We start from the raw sequence: 19985 nt of genomic DNA, 5'->3' as shown, positions 1-19985 counted from the left end.
CCATCACTGTGCAGTCTTCCTAGGGCTGTAAACGAGCCGAGCCAAGCCGAGCTTTGGGGGGTTCAAGCTTGTTTGATAAGGTAACCGAGCTGAGTCAAGTTTAAAATGAACCAAGCTTTTGAAATAGTTATTCAAACTTGCGTTGATTTATTTTTTATGAGCTTGAGCTTGACTTGTTTAGATGTTATCAAGCTCTCAATTCAAGCTTGGCTTGAGCTTGGTTCGAGCTTAGCTTGAGCTTGGTTCGTTTAGATGTTATCAAGCTCTCAATTCAAAGCTTGTTTGATTGTTTAAAACTTTTAGTTGTTTGATTGTTTATTGAGCTTGATAATTCAAACTTATTTGTTTATTTTATTTTATTTAGCATATTTAAAAGAGTTTTATTAATGAATATGGTTTGCGAACATTGTTCACGAATATTGTTCACGAATGTTAACGAGCTGAACACATATGTGTTCAAGCTTGTTTGTTTAGTTTAACGAGATGTTAAAACTGGTTTGTTTAATTAGTTTTATGTATATTGAACAAACATAAACAAGCTCTTACCAAGCCGAACGCCAAACTTGTTCACGAACGCTTGGTTCATTTACAGAGCTGCCTTCAGCATTTAGCAGAAACCAACCTCCGTTGACAGCTTAAGATTATCTACTCAGGTCATCTTGACATATAAGTGAATTTAATTTAGTTTATTTAAATTCGACTAATTCCCAAAATCTTCGGCAAATTGTTATTCAACAGTCTTATGTTTATCCGCTTGGCCTTGCTCGTTCATTCGGGCATGTCGTCCATCCGGCCATAACTACCTCGCTTGGTTGTCTTTGATGTCTTCCTTGACTTTAACCTCCACGTCAGTCAGCCTTCCTTGCTTTGACCTAATTTTGGTGGGGCCTCTCTTTATCACCGTACTATTAAGTATTTAATTTTTCAAACGGACTAATTTAAAAATAATCAGCTTGATCTATAAAAATTTTTTATCAGCCACCAAGATAAATCGGAAAGCACTGGATGAAAATTTCTTACTGACTACTAGAATAAATTAGAAAGTCCTGATAGAGACTTATTCAAGCGGTCAATATTTTTAGATACAGTGTACAGTATACTGTAGTTAAAGATTTAAACCGGAGATGTTTGTTTAACTATTTGGAAAACTTAACCTCTGCACCGTAACTTCAGGTAATAATAAAAAAACAAAGCCTTAATACCTTTAGCCCCTCATTAGTCATGATTCTATATATGCTCATTTGCTACCATAGATCATATTAGCCCGGCAGAGATTGCCCATACACTTTTCTAAATTTGTTAGTGGTAGAAAAATATTATTACATTTATATTAGATGTTTTTTATAATTCAACTCTAAATTATAGGAGATAAATTATATCATCTGTTTATAATCCATCGTTAAATAACTATAGAATGAAAAGAGTTTTTTCTCAAGAATACGTATAACTCGGGAATTGATGACCTTTTAAATTGGTTCAAATAGATTTATGATTAGAGGTTTTTGAATGAATTGTTGCTTTAATCAGGCAAAAGAATATGATTTAGGTGTCATGCATGAAATTTAAACACTCATTATCTCCAGTAACTTATTTATCATTGCACTACACCCTGTGACAAACTTACGAGAATGATAATAAAACAATAGAATACACGAACAAAATAAAATTAATGTATCAGTTTTGCCTTTACGTCTCTTAGGAAGCAACTGTTTGGCTTCACTCGGCCTTGTCGTCGTCCCCTAAGCAACCTACGTTACGAAACGGAGCTCTCCTCTGAATCAAAACGCAGGATTTGGACCAGGGCCCAGGGAGACATCGATCTTCCCAAAGCCACCTCCACCAATTGCACGTCTTCCATGCCTCTCTAGCTCCTTCTTCTTCTTGCACTTGGCCTTCCTAAAACCACCTCCCTTGTCGCTTTCCCAAACCGTCCAGAGAGCAAAAGAAGCTAGTGGACATTGCGGTCACTTCAATGTCCATGCCACCTTTATTGTTCTTGCCCTCCTCTATTTCTCTACCAATTCATGAAAGATAAAGTTCTATCGATGCATCTCTTAATTGCCAAAACGAAGGGGGTTAATATATCTTTGTTGAAGTAATCGAAGATGCTTGCAGTCTTCAGCGACGCAGTCGTCAGCCCACCGGAGGAGCTCGTCCAAGCCGGCAGCCGAACTCCCACCCCGAAACAAACAGCTACCAAGCTTCTTGATGCCTTCCTCCAAAGCAACCCCTGCTCCATGGCCCTCAACATCGGCGGAGCCGCACGGATCGCCTTCACCCACAGAAACCAATCCTTGCTGCAACCAAGGTGCTCAATCTTCTCTCTCTCTCTATCTGTTTGATCAATATAATGAACCAATATTCGATGAATTTTCTTAATTCTCAGGTCGTTCGCAGTCAACGAGGAGATTTATTGCTTGTTCAAGGGGACGCTGGAGAACCTGCCGAGCCTGAAGCAGCACTACGGTCTGGCGAAGAACGCGAGCGAGGTTGTGCTGGTGATGGAAGCTTATCGAGCTCTGCGGGACCGAGCTCCGTACTCAACGAACCAAATGCTCGCCCACCTCGTCGGCCAATTCGCCTTCGTCGTCTTCGACCGCGTCACCTCCACTGTCTTCGCCGCAGCCGTAATTAATCACGCACAAATCAATCAGTTAACTAATCGAAAACATTAATCCATCTAATTTGCGTAGGACCAAGATGGGAAGGTGCCCTTGTTCTTGGGAATAACCGTCGATGGCTACCTAGCTTTCTCAGATGAAACAGAGGTGCTCAGAAGCGCATGTGGCCAATCACTAGCATCGTTTCCACCAGGTCCTTTACCTTAATTTTTTTTTTTCTTCTCAAAGGTTTTTTAATGTGGGATTGTAATAAGTAGGTTGTTTCTTCTCGACTTCCACTGGAATACGGAGCTACGAGCATCCCAAGAACAGAGTCACAGTTTTGCCAGCAACGGACGAAGACACTTGGGGTGCAACTTTCAAGGTAATTAAGTAGCGGAATGCACATGGTTTAATTTGTTGTCTGTTCAAATATAAACCCTAAACCTGGCTTTCTGGATTGTAGATTGAGCGACCATGTTCACAAGCAGCGGAGTGATTCGTGCCTGTATCGATCAATAAATGCTGTTCATATCATGAACTTGTGTACGTGTGGAAATAAATGACGATGGCTGAAGAACTTGCCTCGTTCAAAGCTAATTTGACGCGACGATATATGCGTAATGAAGCTTCCAATCACGTTCTTTACGTGCAAAAAATCTGTAAAAAAATTGCTCTTGCAGGCCATAAGCAAATGGGCCGAGCTGAATCAGGCCCGACTCATGATGAGTTTCGAAGATACTCATTTCTCTCTCAGTTAGTCCTAGTCAGAACTCTACTTAGGGTATTCTTTTAAACCTCAGGCCCATAAGGCTGAACTGTGGCAGTGGCATGCTTCTAAAGTAGGTTAATTAATTAAGATTATCAAGTTATTATTAAAAGATATTCCTAAAGCCTGGGAACTCACTGCTCCCACTACTATCACTCCTATTTTCTACCTGCACCCACCATCCGATAAAAGAGGGTGACTGTGCTGCTCGAGCTGCGTCAGATGCATCCAAAGGGCACTAGATTTCGTTATCTGCACGATGAGTCATCGTATCCTGCTACGTGTGGCCCTATTCGGCCTCTATCGATCTCCTGGTACAGTGCGACGTTAATTGATGGAGACGTGCGCTGCCCATGAATTCAGAGGATAAGCATGGACGATTCCACGCCTTTAACGACTCTGTCGACAGCCACAGCGCCGGGACACACACCAGCTCTTAAAAAAAATTAGTTTTTTTTAATTAAACTACTTGTTTTAATATAATTTCAATTAGTCAAATTAGTGCCAATTTGTTTTTTTTTTTAATCTATCTCACACTCGCAAAAATGACTGCACTGGTGAACTCTGCTGGTAGAGATTCTTTCGGTGAATCCTTTGAGTGGTAAAAGGCTGCTAAAAATTCCTCAGCAGTACTGTTTATTCGTGGACCATTAAAGTAGGCATATCCTAATCTTTGCTTTACTTCACTTCATTGAACATTTGGCTGCCCCTCTCGCACGGCGGCTTGGTGTGCCATGACCAAGTCCACTGCATTGGCGACCGGCACTGGATAACCAACACTGTTGTCGCCAACTGCTTGGCGTGTTCCTCCTTGGGACCTCGAGGCCAACGTCAACTCTACGCAATAGAAAAGAATCCATACTATTCAGCCAAGCAGCGATAGTTGAATGAGACGCGGCAGAAGGTGAATCAAGTAAGGTTTGACTACGACCTCTATCAATTGGTTCCTGAGGCCAGCTAAGAGCCATGACCGAGATTCACCTTTTACAGTGCGTTATTAATGCGTCGCACAAAGCACTTTCGACCATCAAAGCAATGGAAGCAAAGAGCGTACGCAACAAGCAGTCGAACACCGGCCAGCCTCCTACTAAAGAATAACACACAGTGAGCATGAGAAAGAGAAGACATCAAAGTTGGCACCAGGTTTGACAACAAGAAGATCACTGTCACGATTACAGTCAAAAGAGAGGGCAGAGCAACAAACTTCTTGGAGCAGCTCTTATAGCTTCGGGAAAATCCAAGAAAATCTCACAAACATTGCAAAATTGAACACGACTCTTCCTCTATTCCAGCAAACTCTCTCTAGATAATAGTGATAGGAGTAATAGTAATAATAATAATAAATTATAGGTGACAAAAATTAGGGTAATAGGATTTTTGTAGACTGATAGACGGCAGGCACTAGTTCGTCAACGGGGATTACGCTGCAAAATTTTCAACTTCGTTAGAACTCAAAATCCATCCATTGATTGAGGATCTCCAGACTGGGAAAGTCGTCGCCGGTGATTTCTTCGTCTATGGGAATGCTTTCGAAGCCGATGAACTGATCAGTTGGCAGAAGCTCAGGTTCCATTTGATCCATAGGAAAGAGGTCCGGTTCGAATGCTAAGCCTGTCTCCGCGAGCGACAGGCTTTGCTCCACGAAGAGCTCCGCGATCGACTCCTCTACTACGATGGAGGCCTTCGCGGGGGCGCCTCGGCGGTAGAGCACGGACGACGGGGAAGGCGGATCCTGGGTCCCTATGGCGTCGTAGCGCGTCGAGGCAGAGGATGAAGTGGTATCGGAGGAAGTGCGAGACAGATTCTTCTTCTCGGCTTGGAAGCGGAGAGCGGCGGCTGCGTAAGCGGCGGCCGCAGCCTCCGCCGTGTCGTAAGTGCCGAGCCAGAGGCGAACACCGCGGATTGGGTCGCGGATCTCCGCCGCCCATTTCCCCCACGGCCGCTGCCTGACCCCCTTAAATCTGGCGGAAGATGACGAGGTCAGTGAACCGAGTGACTTGAGCTGGGGCTTTCGCGTTTGGGCGATTTTACGGTTCCTCCCGCTGCTTTCCCGCGACGAGGCCGGCGAGAAAGCAGCAGGGAGAGACAGAGGAGCCGGGAACTCGTGAATCGCCCTCCTCCTGCGAAAGGAATAGCTGAAGCCCTCGTCGCCGCTTGATTCAGTAGCGTCGGGGTCGTCAAAGACGACGCGGATTGTTCTTGCCCATCGCTTCGATTCGTGCTGACAGGAGGAACCGGATCTGACGAGTTGCTGCTGGTTCTTTGCCCTCCTTTTACCCATCTTATGCGGTTGCTTCCCGAGCATGTGCCGAAGTGCAGTCATTGTCTTCCTCAACCTCAAGACGGAATCAAGAACGAAAAACGAAAAAGCAAAGGAAGAAGGAAAAAAAAAACGAGGAAAACGCAAGCCAAAAAGGGGGAGTTGTTCGGCTGCTCCCTTTGTCAAGTAAGGGCTCCTCTCAAGAAGATGAACAGGACAAAGCACAGATTTTTATGCTGAAACCCAAAGTACTTCACTCCAAAACCAACCCTGCAGCCATGGAAACCACGAAAGCAAAGATCTTGAAACTTTCCCGACCAAGTTATTTAAGACGACGAAGGCAACCAACTAATCAAGGAATCATAATAGAAATCAAACCTGGTATATCGCATCGAGTCCGTCCTCTTCGAACCCTCCCACTTCAGTGGAACGCAAGGAGCGCAGGATATGAAGGAGGAGGTGGCGTAGAGGGCGAAGAGAAAGAAGGTGAGCCCACCGACGACGCAGGAGCCAGAGATGCTTCGCTGGTTCGAAGCTGCAAAGTTTCCGGCACCGTGCGAGAATAGATCGAGATCGCCAGACGACATAAATCACGAATCCAAACCTCAACCTTAACTCGTCGGCGTTCGCTGTCGCCGCCCGCCCCTCCCTCAACCTCTCTTCGCTTTCTCGATCTGCCCGCCGCTAAAACCCCGAAGCGAAGGAAATGAGGATAAAAGGGGACGAACAAGACGGCGTCAGGCGCATTAATAATAACGAACGGAAACGGGAGAAGATGAGGAACCTACGGCTCAGTTTTCTCCGCAGGGCCCCGCCAGTGCTTCCTTTCACGAATCTTGGCGTTGGACCCAGGATCGGACGGCTATCGCGGCTCAGTTTTCTCCGCAGGGCCCCGCCAGTGCTTCCTTTCACGAATCTTGGCGTTGGACCCAGGATCGGACGGCTGTCGCGGCTCAGTTTTCTCCGCAGGGCCCCGCCAGTGCTTCCTTTCACGCATCTTGGCGTTGGACCCAGGATCGGACGGCTACGATAGGGTTCAAATTTTGCACGCGCGCACTGACTAAAGCGAGAAGAGTTGAAGACTGAAAGGGGGCACAGAAACAGCTCAAACAATAAGCAGAAAAGTTCAAAAGCATTTTAATTTTTAAAATAATTTGGATAAAATATATACTCATTAATCATCAAAATATGCTTAACTCACTAATTTCGGAGATTAGTGATCTGGAACTTTGTGTGAATTTATTAGCTTCGTAGTCATCAGCAGGATCTTTTTGTGCATTATGAATCCCGACATTTTAATTGAGTGTTTATTATTGGGCCCTTAATTATTGGGAGTTTATAAATATTCATTATTAGTTAGGTGGGTAAAAGAGAAATTTGAGAAAAAAAAAGGAAGTGGGTAGTTTTGGCACTAATTTAATTTCTAGCCTTGAAAATTTATTTATTTTCTAATCATCAACAATTCATTTTCTACATTATGCTCTTTTTAAGGGTATAATCGACTCAAGTCGAATCAAACTCTTTAATATTTTAGTTTGGCTCATTTATAATCGAACCGAACTCGAATTTTATTTAACGAATATATTAATGACTTACGAGCTTATTCGAACTTTTATCGAATCTAAACGAACTAAATAAATATAAATTATAAATTTAAATATTCATTAAAAACTAAATTATATATTTAGAGAAAATTATAATATTCTTATTAAAATTTACAATTTTATTCTAATAAATAAATTTAATATATTTATCTATATGGTAGTAAAAGGTGGAATCTGTCAACTCAACGGCCCCACACGGTCGACCCCACGATCATCTATGAAAAGATAAATCGGAAAGTTGTAGTTGACCATTGCAAAGGAGAGTTTTTTTTCTTGACTTTTCATCAAACCCTTACCCTATGATAGCAACTCTACTTTGCACTAGCCAACTTAATCTTACCTTAGGGGCAATATATTTGTCTATCTATTTCATAAGTAATGTGTAAAATTTATAAATTAATATCAAAATTATTATTTTTTATTTAAAAGTTGATTCGTGAGTTTAACGAACATGTTTATAAGCTAACGAATCGAATATTGTGAAGTTTGATCTTGATTTATTTATCTTAACGAATTTCATTAAACGAGCTCAAAAGAATTTTTATCAAATCGAGTTTCGAATACCTCATGAGCGACTTAATTCATTTACACCCCTAGTCCTTTTAAATAAATTCACTAAATTTTTTTGTATTAAATATGCATTGAAATACAAATATATTATCAAGCTATTTTCTAAGTTGACTACACAACATTGGTTCTTTAAAATGATCGAAAGTTTTCTGTAATAAGACTAGGATTAAATTTTGACACATTTTCGAAGAAAAAAAAAACTTCTAGGGTACTCTTTAACTATTTGATAGTCGATTTCTCTTTCTTTACATAATCTAACAACAGATTGTGTCTAAAATGATAATCTTTTACTATAATTTAAAATGTCCTAACAGATTTATAATTTTTAAAAATTATCTCCAAGCATCACTGATATTAAAAGACTTCTTTCAATGTCCATTTCACTCGTAAAATTCAAATTTGGATGATGATTTTACGAGAGCAATATTTTATCAGTAAAAATATTTTGAGATATTTTAATATTAGTAAAATTTTAGAAGACATTTTAAAAATATATTAAATAGGATGAATCTCTAAGTTTAATAAACACCAACGTGCTTGGTAGTAAAAGAAGGTTTTCCCTACTCCAAAAATTGATTTTTCATTCAAACATAAATTTAGAATGTCTGAATTTCTACAGTATGGTAATTGACATCTTCACATGAAGAGTTGACCTCGTAAGATCCTCCTCCAACTCTCCTTCCTCGATGCTTCCTTTAGATACGGCATAGACACAACTTCAATGATTACGTAGTAAGTACATGGTCCTGTCGTTGACAATTGATGGAATTAGTGGAGTCGTTGTTGACATTAATCGATCAATCAAAACCAAAAACGGAGGACAGGAATGGAGAAATTTGGATTCGACATTTTTTTGACTGAAATATCTCGGAATTTTATATATGGCAATTGATATTTTTGTTTCTTTAAACAAGCGTCTTACATTTATTAGTCTTTATTTTTTTTTTGGACCGTGGAAAAATATCAATCGATTGCACATGGATTCAATTAAGAAATACAATTGCTTCGTAATGGTACTTTATGATGAATTTTTTAGTTTGTTATAGAAAACAAACAAACAAATAAATACAGAATTGATGATGAATTAATTAGTGTCTTTAGTTAACCAAACAACACGTCTTGCCACCGTCGACACATTTTCACTTGATCACTAATTACTCAATCCATTATTCGTAGCGTTGTGGAAAAATTTCTCAATCTTTGACTTTTTTTCACTGATCCGACAGTAAAGATGGGAGATCCGTTTGAGGCAAGTCAATGATACTTAGAGGTCAAAAGTTAAGGGTAATATGGAGTTCAGCCGATCGGGTAAGGATCGAGTCAACCGGCCAAATGGGTCAGAATCAAAGACAACCCGACGGGAGTCGGGTTTCCGACGCTCATGGTGAACAAAGGTCACTGACCGAGCGGGTGGCCCGCTCGGCCGAGGCATAAAGCAGCAAGGCGGGGAAGGAACAGGTTCGGCCGAGCACACGACCTGGAATCTCCTGAGCGGACCATTACCTATGTCCGATCGAACGTGATGGGACTACCGAGCGGTCGGGCGCTCGGCGTGAGTAGAGAAAAGACAAAAGGACAAAGGAACATCTTCTGACAATAAGCATGTTCGAAGACCAAGTCATGCACAGAATCCTATGACGGAAGGTTCTACTGTCCCATCAGAGAGGTGCTCGGACTGTAGTAGTATGGTGTCAGGCAAGGTCCTCTGGCAAGCCCATACTGAGGTATGGTAGTAGGACACGTGAACGCCTCGGTATGTGTGCATAAGCCTCTTCACAGCTCTATATAAAGGTCCTCATACTTCGCCGGAGGTACGCAATCTCTGATATTCGAAGCTACTTTCTCATCTTCCTCTTGTCTGACTTGAGCGTCGGAGGGTCGTCGCCGGGAACTCCCTCCCAGCCCGACTTCTTTGTAGGTTTGTCGGAGATCCGTACAGTCGGTCAGAGATCCACGTCACTAGTCCGGAGAGCGCTACGTCCCCAGCATCCGTCGATTCAGCGTTCGGACAGGATCACTCACCATCACCCATCAATTTGATATTTTAATCATGAAACTAAAGTGCATTAGTTATATACATGCAATCTTCTCGGGATAATATGATCATTAACACATAAAATATTATCATCATAAGGTATGAGATTCAAATATCAATAGAATTGAGATAAATATCTTTTTTATGTGCTAGTCACTATTCAAAAAATTAGTAGCCGTATGTGAATTATTTCCTCCGTATTGATCCAAAGATAAATTGATGGAGACACTGACACCCTGTTTGGAAAGACTAAGAACTGAATTCTTAGTGGAATTGGAATTCAATTCCATTATTTGGTATAAAATTTTGATATGGAATCGCTCAAGAATTGAATTCTAATTCCATGAAATAGTGCAAATGTAAATCAGACCAAAACCCATCTGATTTGGATAGGGAATTTACCCTGAAGAACTAGAATTACTTAAATGCCCCTTTTAAAACCCCCCCCTTTTTTTATCTACCGACTGTCTGCTCCCGTGCGCCGTGTGCCAACTTCTTCCCGTGCGCTGGATTGAAATCCTAGCAAAACAAACACGAGTTCTTATCTGCTGAATAGAATCAGCAACAAAATCAACGACTTCCTCAGTAGCCTCTACATTTTGTTTGGATAGATCAAGAGTGGTATGCTAACACTCTCTTTCTGAAATTTTTGTTATTAAATGGTTAGTTATGAGGATAAAATGATAAATGTATAAGAATGGAATTCAATTAAAATAGATTCCAAATTAAGGAATTCAATTCAAATCTGTTATTCACTAATCTATTCCAAACATAGGAATTGAATTGAATTCCTGCTAGAATTCAATTCCTAATGGAATTCAATTCAGGGGGCGTTTGATTCTTTCCTAGGAATAGGAATCGGAATGAGAATCATTATATTGTGGAATGAGAATGGGTATGAGTATGGATATCACTCTTAAAAGCAATGTTTGGTTAGTTGCATATTTTCTATCGGAATAAATCAAAATTTCCTTTTTTACCCTTAAAGGAAAATAAGAGAAAAAACTAGATGTGAGAGAAAAATATGATGAAAGAGAATAATGAGAGAGAAAGTGTGATGAGAGAAAATGAAAAAAGAGAGTGTGATAGGAGAGAGAATGATAAGAGAGAAAATATGATGTGAGAGAAAGTATGATGGGAGAGGATGAAGAGAGAGAAAATGTAATGAGAAAAAAGCAGAGAGAGAGTGAGATGAGAGATATTAAGGAGAGAGAAAGTATGGTGAGAGAGAAAGTATGATGAGAGGGAAAGTGTGATGAGAAAAAAAGAGAACAGTGAGTGTGATGGGAGAGATTGAGAAGAGAGAAAGTATGATGAAAGAGAATGTGTGTTGAGAAAAAAAAAAGAGGAAGTGTGACAAGAGAGATTAAGGAGAGAGAAAGTGTGATGAGAAAAAAGAAAAAAGAGAGTGTGATGGGAGAGATTGAGGAGAGAGAAAGTATGATGAGAGAGAAAGTGTAATGAGAAAAAGGAGGAAGGAGAGTGTGATAGGAGAGAGAAAGTGTGATAAAATGACGAGAGAGAAAATATGGAGGGAGAACAAAGAGAGAGAAGTGATATTAAAGAAAAAATAAATAAATATATTTTGATATTTGATATTAAGGGAGAAAATTTTAATTTTAGGTCAAGGGTATTTTTGGAATAAGAAAATATTTTGATTGATGAAAATAGGGTAATGACTCATTGAAGGGGAGGTACATGGGAATGAGTCATTACCTGATTTCAAGGATTCATTCCCTTATTTATATTCCTATTCTTATAATCCAAATATTAATAATGACAATCAATAATTTTTATTCTCATTCCCCATTCCTCACTTCTATTCCCCTAAATTAAACATTCCCTCAACTAATTTATTTAAGTTGTTTTCAAACAAGGTGTGAGATAAACATATTACTATTTATCACCATTAATTATATGCATACATCTCGCTTGGGACAATAAAAGCTACAGCGGCAGAGTTACTCTCAATTTATTGTACTTCTAAAATAAAAATATATATATATATCTCAGTCTAATTCCGAAAATTCCACGACTGACCACGTGACATCTTTTTTATTTATCTATTTTTCAATTTTTTACACGCACGAGAAGGCAATAACTCTTTATGCAAATACCATTATTATCCACGGCACGTGCAGGCAGGCAATCAAGCTGGGTAAACTAATTCATATGAAATCTCGTCGTGACGACCTGCCGCGTGGTGGCCGTGCAAAACCGACAAGCACGTGAGACTCGTCCCGCTTGAGTGCGGATATTGGGCCTCACGGCCCACATTAAGCCATCGCTTTCTAGAAACCCAAGTCGAGGAGGATGGCGTCATTCACTACGCGCACGACGACACGTACGCAACACAATGGACAGGGTACGGACGGAAGAAAGTCATGGTGGCGGTCGGGTAGCTAGCTAGCTAGTTAGCCAGTATTACGATTCCTCGAGTGCCGCAACTGATGAGAATAATTCAGTTGCGTGCATGGCCTCTCGACCGCATAGACGCGAACTGTTGATGGGGTCGCTGCTCTGTGCCTTGGAATATTTAATCGATTGGTGGGGTGAGAAACGAGAGAAAGTGGGCCGCAGGCAGGACAATCCGTTGAATGTGCAGTGGAAAACACGTAAAATATGCGCGGGGCTGGGACGAGGACGTACGACGACGACTCGTCGTGGCTCGGCTTCCCATTCGAGCGAGGCCCAACGAAACAGACAGAAGTGCCGCATCGTGAATGCGCGGTCCGAAACGGATGAAATGACGGCGAGAGTGTCCGGAGAACTCACCGCCATGAGACAACGAACGGACGGTTTCAGTAGCAGGTCCGCTGCGATATGTATTGGGCCGGGCTGCAACGGAAGGATTTTGACGAAGCAACGGACGGTTTTTTATTAAAAGGCCCTAGGTTCTAATTAATCCTGATAATGATTGGCTTAACTTTATAAAAATTTATACTATTAGAATAAATTAAGAAAGTACATATCTTAAGGAACACGAGCATACATGATTTCAGGACAAAAGATCTGAACTAATATTGACGGCTAATGTTCTTGATTCACTACCAGAGAAATTTTTTTTATAATATATTACAATAGAATCTTCAACTTTAGTTGATTAATCTATCGTGGGAGGATTTAATCCTATTATTATGTTTCCAAGGCAAAGTACTATTCTGTGGTACTGTAGTTTGATTGCGCTTGAAGGATTGCCATAATTTTACAATTGAATAAGTTTTCTATTGTATGTTTTGACACTTAATATAATAGTTTTATCATCAATGTGATAGCTCACATAAATCAAGTGTCTGTCAACACATTTCAATATTTTATGGTATATTATCCTCCCATTAATGACTTGTTTACAATTACAAATTCCCTCCTCCCTCTTTCGGCGCATATAATCATAAGAAGGCTTTTAAAGCAATCCATGGCAACTTAATAAAACGAGTAGTTTCATTTGTTCACTCAAGAACGATTTTTTATTGCAATTGCCCATAATATGTCAATTCAGAGACCTCAAATCCAGGATTATATCAAAACTATAGAGTAATGAAATGGGGAAAAGATAAAGTCTTCACGTGTCCTTCTAAGTTAAGATATTTTATCTACATGGATTAAAAAGTTAAAATTAGAACGATCGAAATAATACCTATCCAGCTGACTGGGATAAATATCGCTCGGATCGGGCTAGATGTCCAAGTAGCAACCCAAGTACCCTGACCAATCAAGCTAGCTATCCCAAGTAGTTGTCCAAGTACCCGACTATCCGGGGTGAATATCACTCGGACTGGGCTGGATGTCCAAGTAGCAACCCAAGTACCCGGCCGACTAAGCTAGCTGTCCCAGTTAGCTGTCCAAGTACCCGGCCGACTGGGACGAAGTTAGCTTAGATGACAGGGGTAAATACCAAAGTGCTCTATCGATCGAGGCTGCCTATGGAGGCTAAGAGGACTATCAGATATACAGTAGCATTGGAGGGTTGAGGATAAACGGATAGGGGTGTTAATGATTAACAGATGTTGAAGATAACTGTTGTACTTATTCATGACAAAATAATAACAAACCAATGAAACAAAGGGAGAAGAAAACAAAAGAGATTTCGTCTATATTTGTTACAACACCATTAAAGATAAAGAAGTCAATACAAAAACATCTTCTATCGGCAATCAATACTGCTAAATTAATATTGGCTCCATTGAAGGCAAAGAAGCCCAAGTAAAGATATCTTCTATCAGTAATTAATGCTCCTAAATAGGGAAAGAGGGAAAGTCCCCAAGAAAAATATAAAAGTGTATGCTGAGGGCAAGGTTAGACATTATCTCTAACTCTTTATTTCTTCAATTCCTCTTCGTGTTATTGTGTCTGACTTGAGCATTGAAGTGCAAGCGCCGGATCGCTCCCCCGGTGACTTTGTTTGCAGATACTCTCGGCAACGATGATCCTTTATTTACTTGTCAACTGTGGACAACATACGTGCCATCTCATTGGCGAGTCACCCTAGAGCATATCAGAGTAGGAATAAATTGGCGTAATCTATGGGAAGGTAAATACCTAAATCGAGACACTCAATGGATTACACTAGAAATATCCCGACACTCACCCTCACACAAGAAGACTTGGATAGGATTGTGGTTGCTATGGTAAGAGGCACACTCGAACAACAACAAGTGCAACAGTTGACTTCTCGTGGTCCGGTTCCAACAAGAATTCCTCGCGCTCCACCGGCAACAATACCTCCGACTGGTATACATCAAAACTTGGTGGTAACCACTACCAGTGCTTATGCTCAGGAAATACATTCTGAATCTTCTGTAGGAAATACATTCTGAATCTTCTGTAGGAAATACATTCTGAATCTTCTGCAAGAAATACCCTCCCTGTAACTCCAACCGGGATAGAATGTCGGCAGTTGTTCAGAGGGATAGCCAGGATCCTTCTCCTTTATGTCTGAACATTCTGGAGGATTCATTGCCTCGTCATTACCAACCACCAATAATTGGACAGTATAACGGCATGACTGACTCAGAAGATCACGTGTGTAAGTTTGAAAATGTCACTATGCTGCATCAATATTCTGATGGCATTAAGTGTCAAATATTTTTAACTACCTTGTCGAGCTTAGCTCAAATGCAGTTAGCCGGCTCGCTGCTACTTTTATCCGATCATTTGGCGACTTCAAAACTGTATTCTTACATCATTTCACTAATAGTCGGAGGTATCATAAAATGTCATTGAATTTATTCGCTTTCAAGTAAAATACTAAGGAAACACTAAAGGATGACATTCAACGCTTTAATCAGGTAGCTCAGGATGTACATTCGATGATTTCAAAGATATTAATGAGTGCCTTTTCATAAGGCCTAGAAGAAGGAGACTTTTTCCTATCCCTGGTAAGGAAACCCCAAGTTAATTTTGACAACTTGCTCGGTCGTTCAGTCAAGTATGTTAATGTAGAGGAGGTTCAATTTGCTCGGACAATGGATCTAGGATCCTCAAATTTTTCCATCCCGTATTCAGAGTGGAAGGAACCTCCCCTACCCCTGAAAGGAAAAACACAAGTGACCTATCGCCCGCCCAGAGATCACCTGGGAAAAAAATAATCTTGCTAGTTGATGTAGACACTCGGGCAAATCAAGGCGCTAACAAGAAAAATCAATATCTCCCATAAAGAGCAACTGACACAAAGGCAAGGAGAAAGTCAGGAGTCCATCTAGAGGAATTATAAACTTGATTTTGGAAGGACCACCAATAGAGATTTGAACCGAGCCTGGAAAACCCATGTCCATCATCAGGAGAATTATGTTGTAGGAATCGGTCGAGATGGAAGGTTGGGCCCTCTTTAAGCTTTAGTACACAAGACCTACAAAAGGTGGAAGCCCCCCTTGAGGGCGCTCTGGTAATTCATGCTTTAATTGCTAATTATAATGTTAAAAGAGTCATTATAGTTATAAGCAGCTCAGTCAACATTATATTTAAGGCAACCCTTGATCAAATGCAATAGAAGATGAAGAGTTGTGTCCAATAGTTACTCCGTTATTTAGCTTTAGGGGCCATCAATTGCTACTGCTCGAGTAGATCTCTCTCTCTCTCTCTCTCTCTCTCTCTGACTCTAGGAGAAGAGTCCCAGAAAGGACCACGAAAACACTCTTCATGGTGGTAGATGTCTCTTCTGTAAGTACCCTGTGGTTATTTTGATATGATCAATTAAGTCAAATTAGGTCCTGTTGTTGTTAACTCTTGTGTCTAAGTGTACAGGAATTTAGGAGCACAGGAAGTCGAGCGAAAGACGTAGCTAGCGAAAATGACGGCACAGGAGAGAGTTGACGGGCTCGGTGCATCTAAGGGACGAGGTGCTGCGGAGGAGTACGCTGGCAGATGAGAAGGAAGCATGCGGCGTTTCCGAGGAACGAGAAGCCGAAGCGGAAGCTTGTTCAAGGAGAAAAGACACTTGCTCTATGAACAGTTCGAAGGCACCTTCCCAGTGACCGTTAGTGAAGATAAAACTTTATCTTTGCACAGATAAAATTGTCACATTGGAGGCGCCTTCCAACCTTGGATAGAATTTTTTAGGGGCTATAACAAGACCCATGGAGTTAGGAATAATTTAACAACTCTTGTATTCACTTTCTAGTTTTCTGAGCGTTTAATAAGTATAACAAGCTTCTCCACCTACACAAAAGAGATATTTTCATTACTTTCTTATGTCTTGGATTAACAACCACTTAGGTTGTAACCCAATAACTCCTTAGTGTCCTTAATTTATTAGTTATTTAATTTTCTTTTTATAAGTGTGCTACTAATCTGAGTTGAAAGATTGAAAAGGGGTTTTATTTTATTTTTCAACAGGCAATTAACCCTCTCTTATCGACCCAACCTGCTCCAACAAGTGGTATTAGAGCGATGTCGCTTTAGAAGGACTAACTGCCGATCGAAACACAAGAGATGGTCAGACCGAACATCAACCCACCTAAGTTCGAGGGGGACTTCGTGATTTGGAAAAAAAAATGGAGATATTTTTAAGACCAATTTTGATGTATTACTAGTTATGAAATTTGATTTTGAAGCACCAGAAGACAAAATACCAGTAGATTAAGAAGGAGCAAGCCGACTTCGTGACAAACGACAAAGCAGAGTTCCATCTGGTGAGCATCTTACCTTCATAATAAGTCAACCGGATCAGAGCCTACAAGTCAGGCAAGGAGCTCTGGGAGAAATTCCTGGAACTACATGAATGGATCTAGGAGGCAAAAATTGTGAGATAGGATTTGCTCCGGAATCATATCATCGACATCAAATTAGAAGAAGGCAAAATTGTTGCACCCCTTTACTCAAGAATAAAAAAACTCATCATCGAACTCACGAATCTCGAAGAAAAGGTAACCAACCGAGATTCGCTAAGATACGCGCTTAACGCATTTCCTAGGACTACTGAATGAGCATCATTAGTATATGCTTATTATATCTCTAAGGATCTAGAAGTAAGTACCCTAGAAGAATTATTTTCAACTTTTGAAGTTCATGAAACGAGATGTGCAGATTTGAAGAAGAAGCCCAAGCATAATATCTCCTTAAAAGCAAAAATGAACGAACCAAATTCTGAAACTTCTCTTGATGATGAAGAAATTGCGTTCATGGTAAGGAAGTTTAAAAAGTTATTTAAAACCAATAAAATTAATTAAGTGCAGGGTAAACAAAGAAAAAGAAATGTAAGATACTACCACTGCAATGAAGAAGGGCACGTGAAAGATAATTATCCAAAATTGAAAAGAAAGGACAAGGACAAGGTAAAGAACAAGAAGCCAGCCCAGAACAAGTACAAAAATCTAAAGGCGATATGGGACGAAACGTTGTCCGAATCAGAGATCGAAGCCATTGCTAGACTTACGCTAGTGGCAAGTCACCAAGAAGATAAAGACAAAGCAAGCTCATCTGAAATGAACATCGATAAAGGGGGAGCGACATTAGAAGACTACAACACTTCAGGGGGAGCTTCAGATTATGGATCGACAAAGTCAGTCAAATACGGTCTCTACCTCTTGATAAATTATTTCAGTTTATAAAAGTGTTATCAACAAATTCTTGTAAATTAGAAAAAGAAAATGATAAATTCAAAAAGAATTCTAGCAACATTTTATCGATTAGAAGACTTCGACAAGATAAAAATAGAAAATTAAAAATTAAAAATAGACATAAAAGAGTTTAAAAAAATCACGCATGCTCACATATTCAACAAGTTAGAAGATCTAATAGATTAAATTGGTACTTTAGATACCATAAGGGTCAAATTAAAAACATATCACAGAAATATATTCCTAAGAAATTTTTGATTAATCATATAGGAAGAAATCTATTTTAGGTTAATTTTTTTTTTGCATGCCCTATTTTTTTTCTTAATTAAAATTTTTGAAAGTTAGACATAGGGCTTTCAAAAACAAATTAAATATTTAATTTCTTTAAAAGACTTTGTCTAGAAGTAATTTGATCCTGTCCGAAAGTCGAATCAACGGACGCTGGGCACGTGGTGCTCTCCGAATTGCTGAAGTAGATCTCTGACCGTCCGCACGGACCTCCGGTGATCCTGCACAGAAGTCGGGCCGGGAAGGGGTTCCCAGCGACAACCCTCCGACGCTCAAGTCAGGTAAGCAGACAACTAAGAAGTGACTCCTAATAGCATAGAACGCGTACCTCTGGCGAAATGCGGAGCTTCTTATATAGAGCAGGGAAGGAGCTTCGACACACATACCTAGGCGAACATGTGTCCTCAGCCCATACCCCAGTAAGGGCCTGTCAGCAAGCTTACCTGACACCATACTGCTACAGTTCAAGCACGTCTTCGATGGGACAGCGGAACCCCGTGTAGTAAGATTTGGCGCATGGCCGGATCACAGAACATGCCCGCTGTCAGAAGGTGTCCCTTGTCCTTTTCTCCTTACTCCCTATCGGACGTCCGGCCGGCCAGCACTCACCTTACGTCCGACCGGCCATATATAGTGATTTACTTGGGAGATTCTTGGTAACGTGCTCTGTGGAGACTGTTAGCAGTATGCTATCTTACGTCTTCGGCCGAGCGTGCCATCCGCTCGACCCTGTAATCCTGTTCAATAAGCGCCGGAACCTCGGCTCCTGCCGGGGCGCCTTTTTGCCATCATTTAGACAGTGGTCGGTCGGCCGGGCAATCGACTCACCACTCTCCGGTCGGCCTATCGGTCCAACCTTTTCTGGGGCGTCCGGTCGGTCCATCTTTCTCCTATCGACCACCTGGCCCTTTGACTTCCACGTGGCGTTGGCTCCTCAGAACGGGGGTCCCCTGTTCTTACCGCCGGATCACTTGCCTCCCCTTCAAGTCTAGTCGAAGGAGGCGATTAGTCCGACTGACTGAACCATTAGTTGATCCGAACGGCCTACTAAAACCACCTTCCGCTCGGAGACACAGGGGGTAGATAAAACGCCAGTCAACGGTTGCCTTAATCGACGTCTCTTCGAAGTTTTCGCCAATCCCAGTCATTAAGGTCGAGCACGCGCCCATTAAATGCGTTCCAGTGGCTGTCTGCCACGTGGCGGTGCTGCCGTAATTGTACGGCGGCGGCGTGGTACTGTGATGGGATCGACACGGTTCGAAATGGACGGTACGATGCGCGCTCTGATTCCCGTGACCTGGATCCAACGGTGGAGGCCGCTCGGCCTCCTCCCTATAAAATCTCCGTTTTCCTCCCTTCCACCGCATTTGCTGTCGCGATTTCTACCTCCGTCCCTGTTGCTTCGGTGCTCCGGCGATCTCGCTCCTGCTCTCCGACGACCTCCGGCGCCTCTTCCCCGATCCTTCTCCTCTTCGTAAGGCTTTATTTCCTTCTTTCCTTGTTTCCGGTGCTTTCTTTACCTTCTTTTCCCCGGTCCCTCCGCTCGGCCACACAAGCCGCCGCGCGGAGCTTTCTGTGTCTTCCGCGACTAGTTTACTGTCGGTCTGCGTTTCCCTGTACATCCCTTCATTATAGATGTTTGTAACTTTTTTTGTGTTCCGCTCGGCAGTCTAGTACCCAACACCTTTCGCCTTTTTTGTGGTGTTGTTGTTTTGTTTAAAATCCACAACATAATTGTTGTTCCAATTATCAAAAAGACCTAGTATCTCGTCACAGCTTGGAAGTCAATTACTGAAATAAAT

At 41.2% G+C, this 19985-nt stretch overlaps 2 protein-coding genes across 2 annotated transcripts; one reads left to right on the top strand and one right to left on the bottom strand.

The window, feature by feature from the left end:
• Window positions 1-1833: 1833 nt before the first annotated feature.
• On the top strand, window positions 1834-3420 carry LOC122021309 (stem-specific protein TSJT1-like). Its single transcript, XM_042579414.1, has 5 exons — window positions 1834-2308; window positions 2387-2627; window positions 2694-2814; window positions 2879-2985; window positions 3067-3420. The coding sequence occupies exons 1-5, from the start codon at window positions 2106-2108 to the stop codon at window positions 3097-3099; spliced, it is 705 nt and encodes a 234-aa protein (XP_042435348.1). The 5' UTR covers window positions 1834-2105; the 3' UTR covers window positions 3100-3420.
• A 1093-nt stretch (window positions 3421-4513) lies between these two features.
• On the bottom strand, window positions 4514-6358 carry LOC122020463 (ethylene-responsive transcription factor CRF1-like). Its single transcript, XM_042578404.1, has 2 exons — window positions 6008-6358; window positions 4514-5899 (listed from the first exon to the last, which is right to left on the bottom strand). The coding sequence occupies exon 2, from the start codon at window positions 5690-5692 to the stop codon at window positions 4814-4816; it is 879 nt and encodes a 292-aa protein (XP_042434338.1). The 5' UTR covers window positions 5693-5899; window positions 6008-6358; the 3' UTR covers window positions 4514-4813.
• Window positions 6359-19985: the final 13627 nt, after the last annotated feature.

Source organism: Zingiber officinale, chromosome 9A (genome assembly GCF_018446385.1).
Source record: "Zingiber officinale cultivar Zhangliang chromosome 9A, Zo_v1.1, whole genome shotgun sequence".
NCBI classification, from domain to species: domain Eukaryota; kingdom Viridiplantae; phylum Streptophyta; class Magnoliopsida; order Zingiberales; family Zingiberaceae; genus Zingiber; species Zingiber officinale.
Note: the sequence above shows the minus strand (reverse complement) of the source record. Positions and strands in the feature narration are given on the sequence as shown.

What these genes read in the sequence shown, in the direction of transcription:
- LOC122021309 (XM_042579414.1), top strand. Translation starts at nt 2,106, where the DNA reads ATGCTTGCAGTCTTCAGCGACGCAGTCGTCAGCCCACCGGAGGAGCTC. An exon ending in CCACTGTCTTCGCCGCAGCC is followed by an intron (nt 2,628 to 2,693) that starts GTAATTAATCAC and finishes TAATTTGCGTAG; the next exon opens with GACCAAGATGGGAAGGTGCC. An exon ending in CTTGGGGTGCAACTTTCAAG is followed by an intron (nt 2,986 to 3,066) that starts GTAATTAAGTAG and finishes TCTGGATTGTAG; the next exon opens with ATTGAGCGACCATGTTCACA.
- LOC122020463 (XM_042578404.1), bottom strand. Translation starts at nt 5,692, where the DNA reads ATGACTGCACTTCGGCACATGCTCGGGAAGCAACCGCATAAGATGGGT.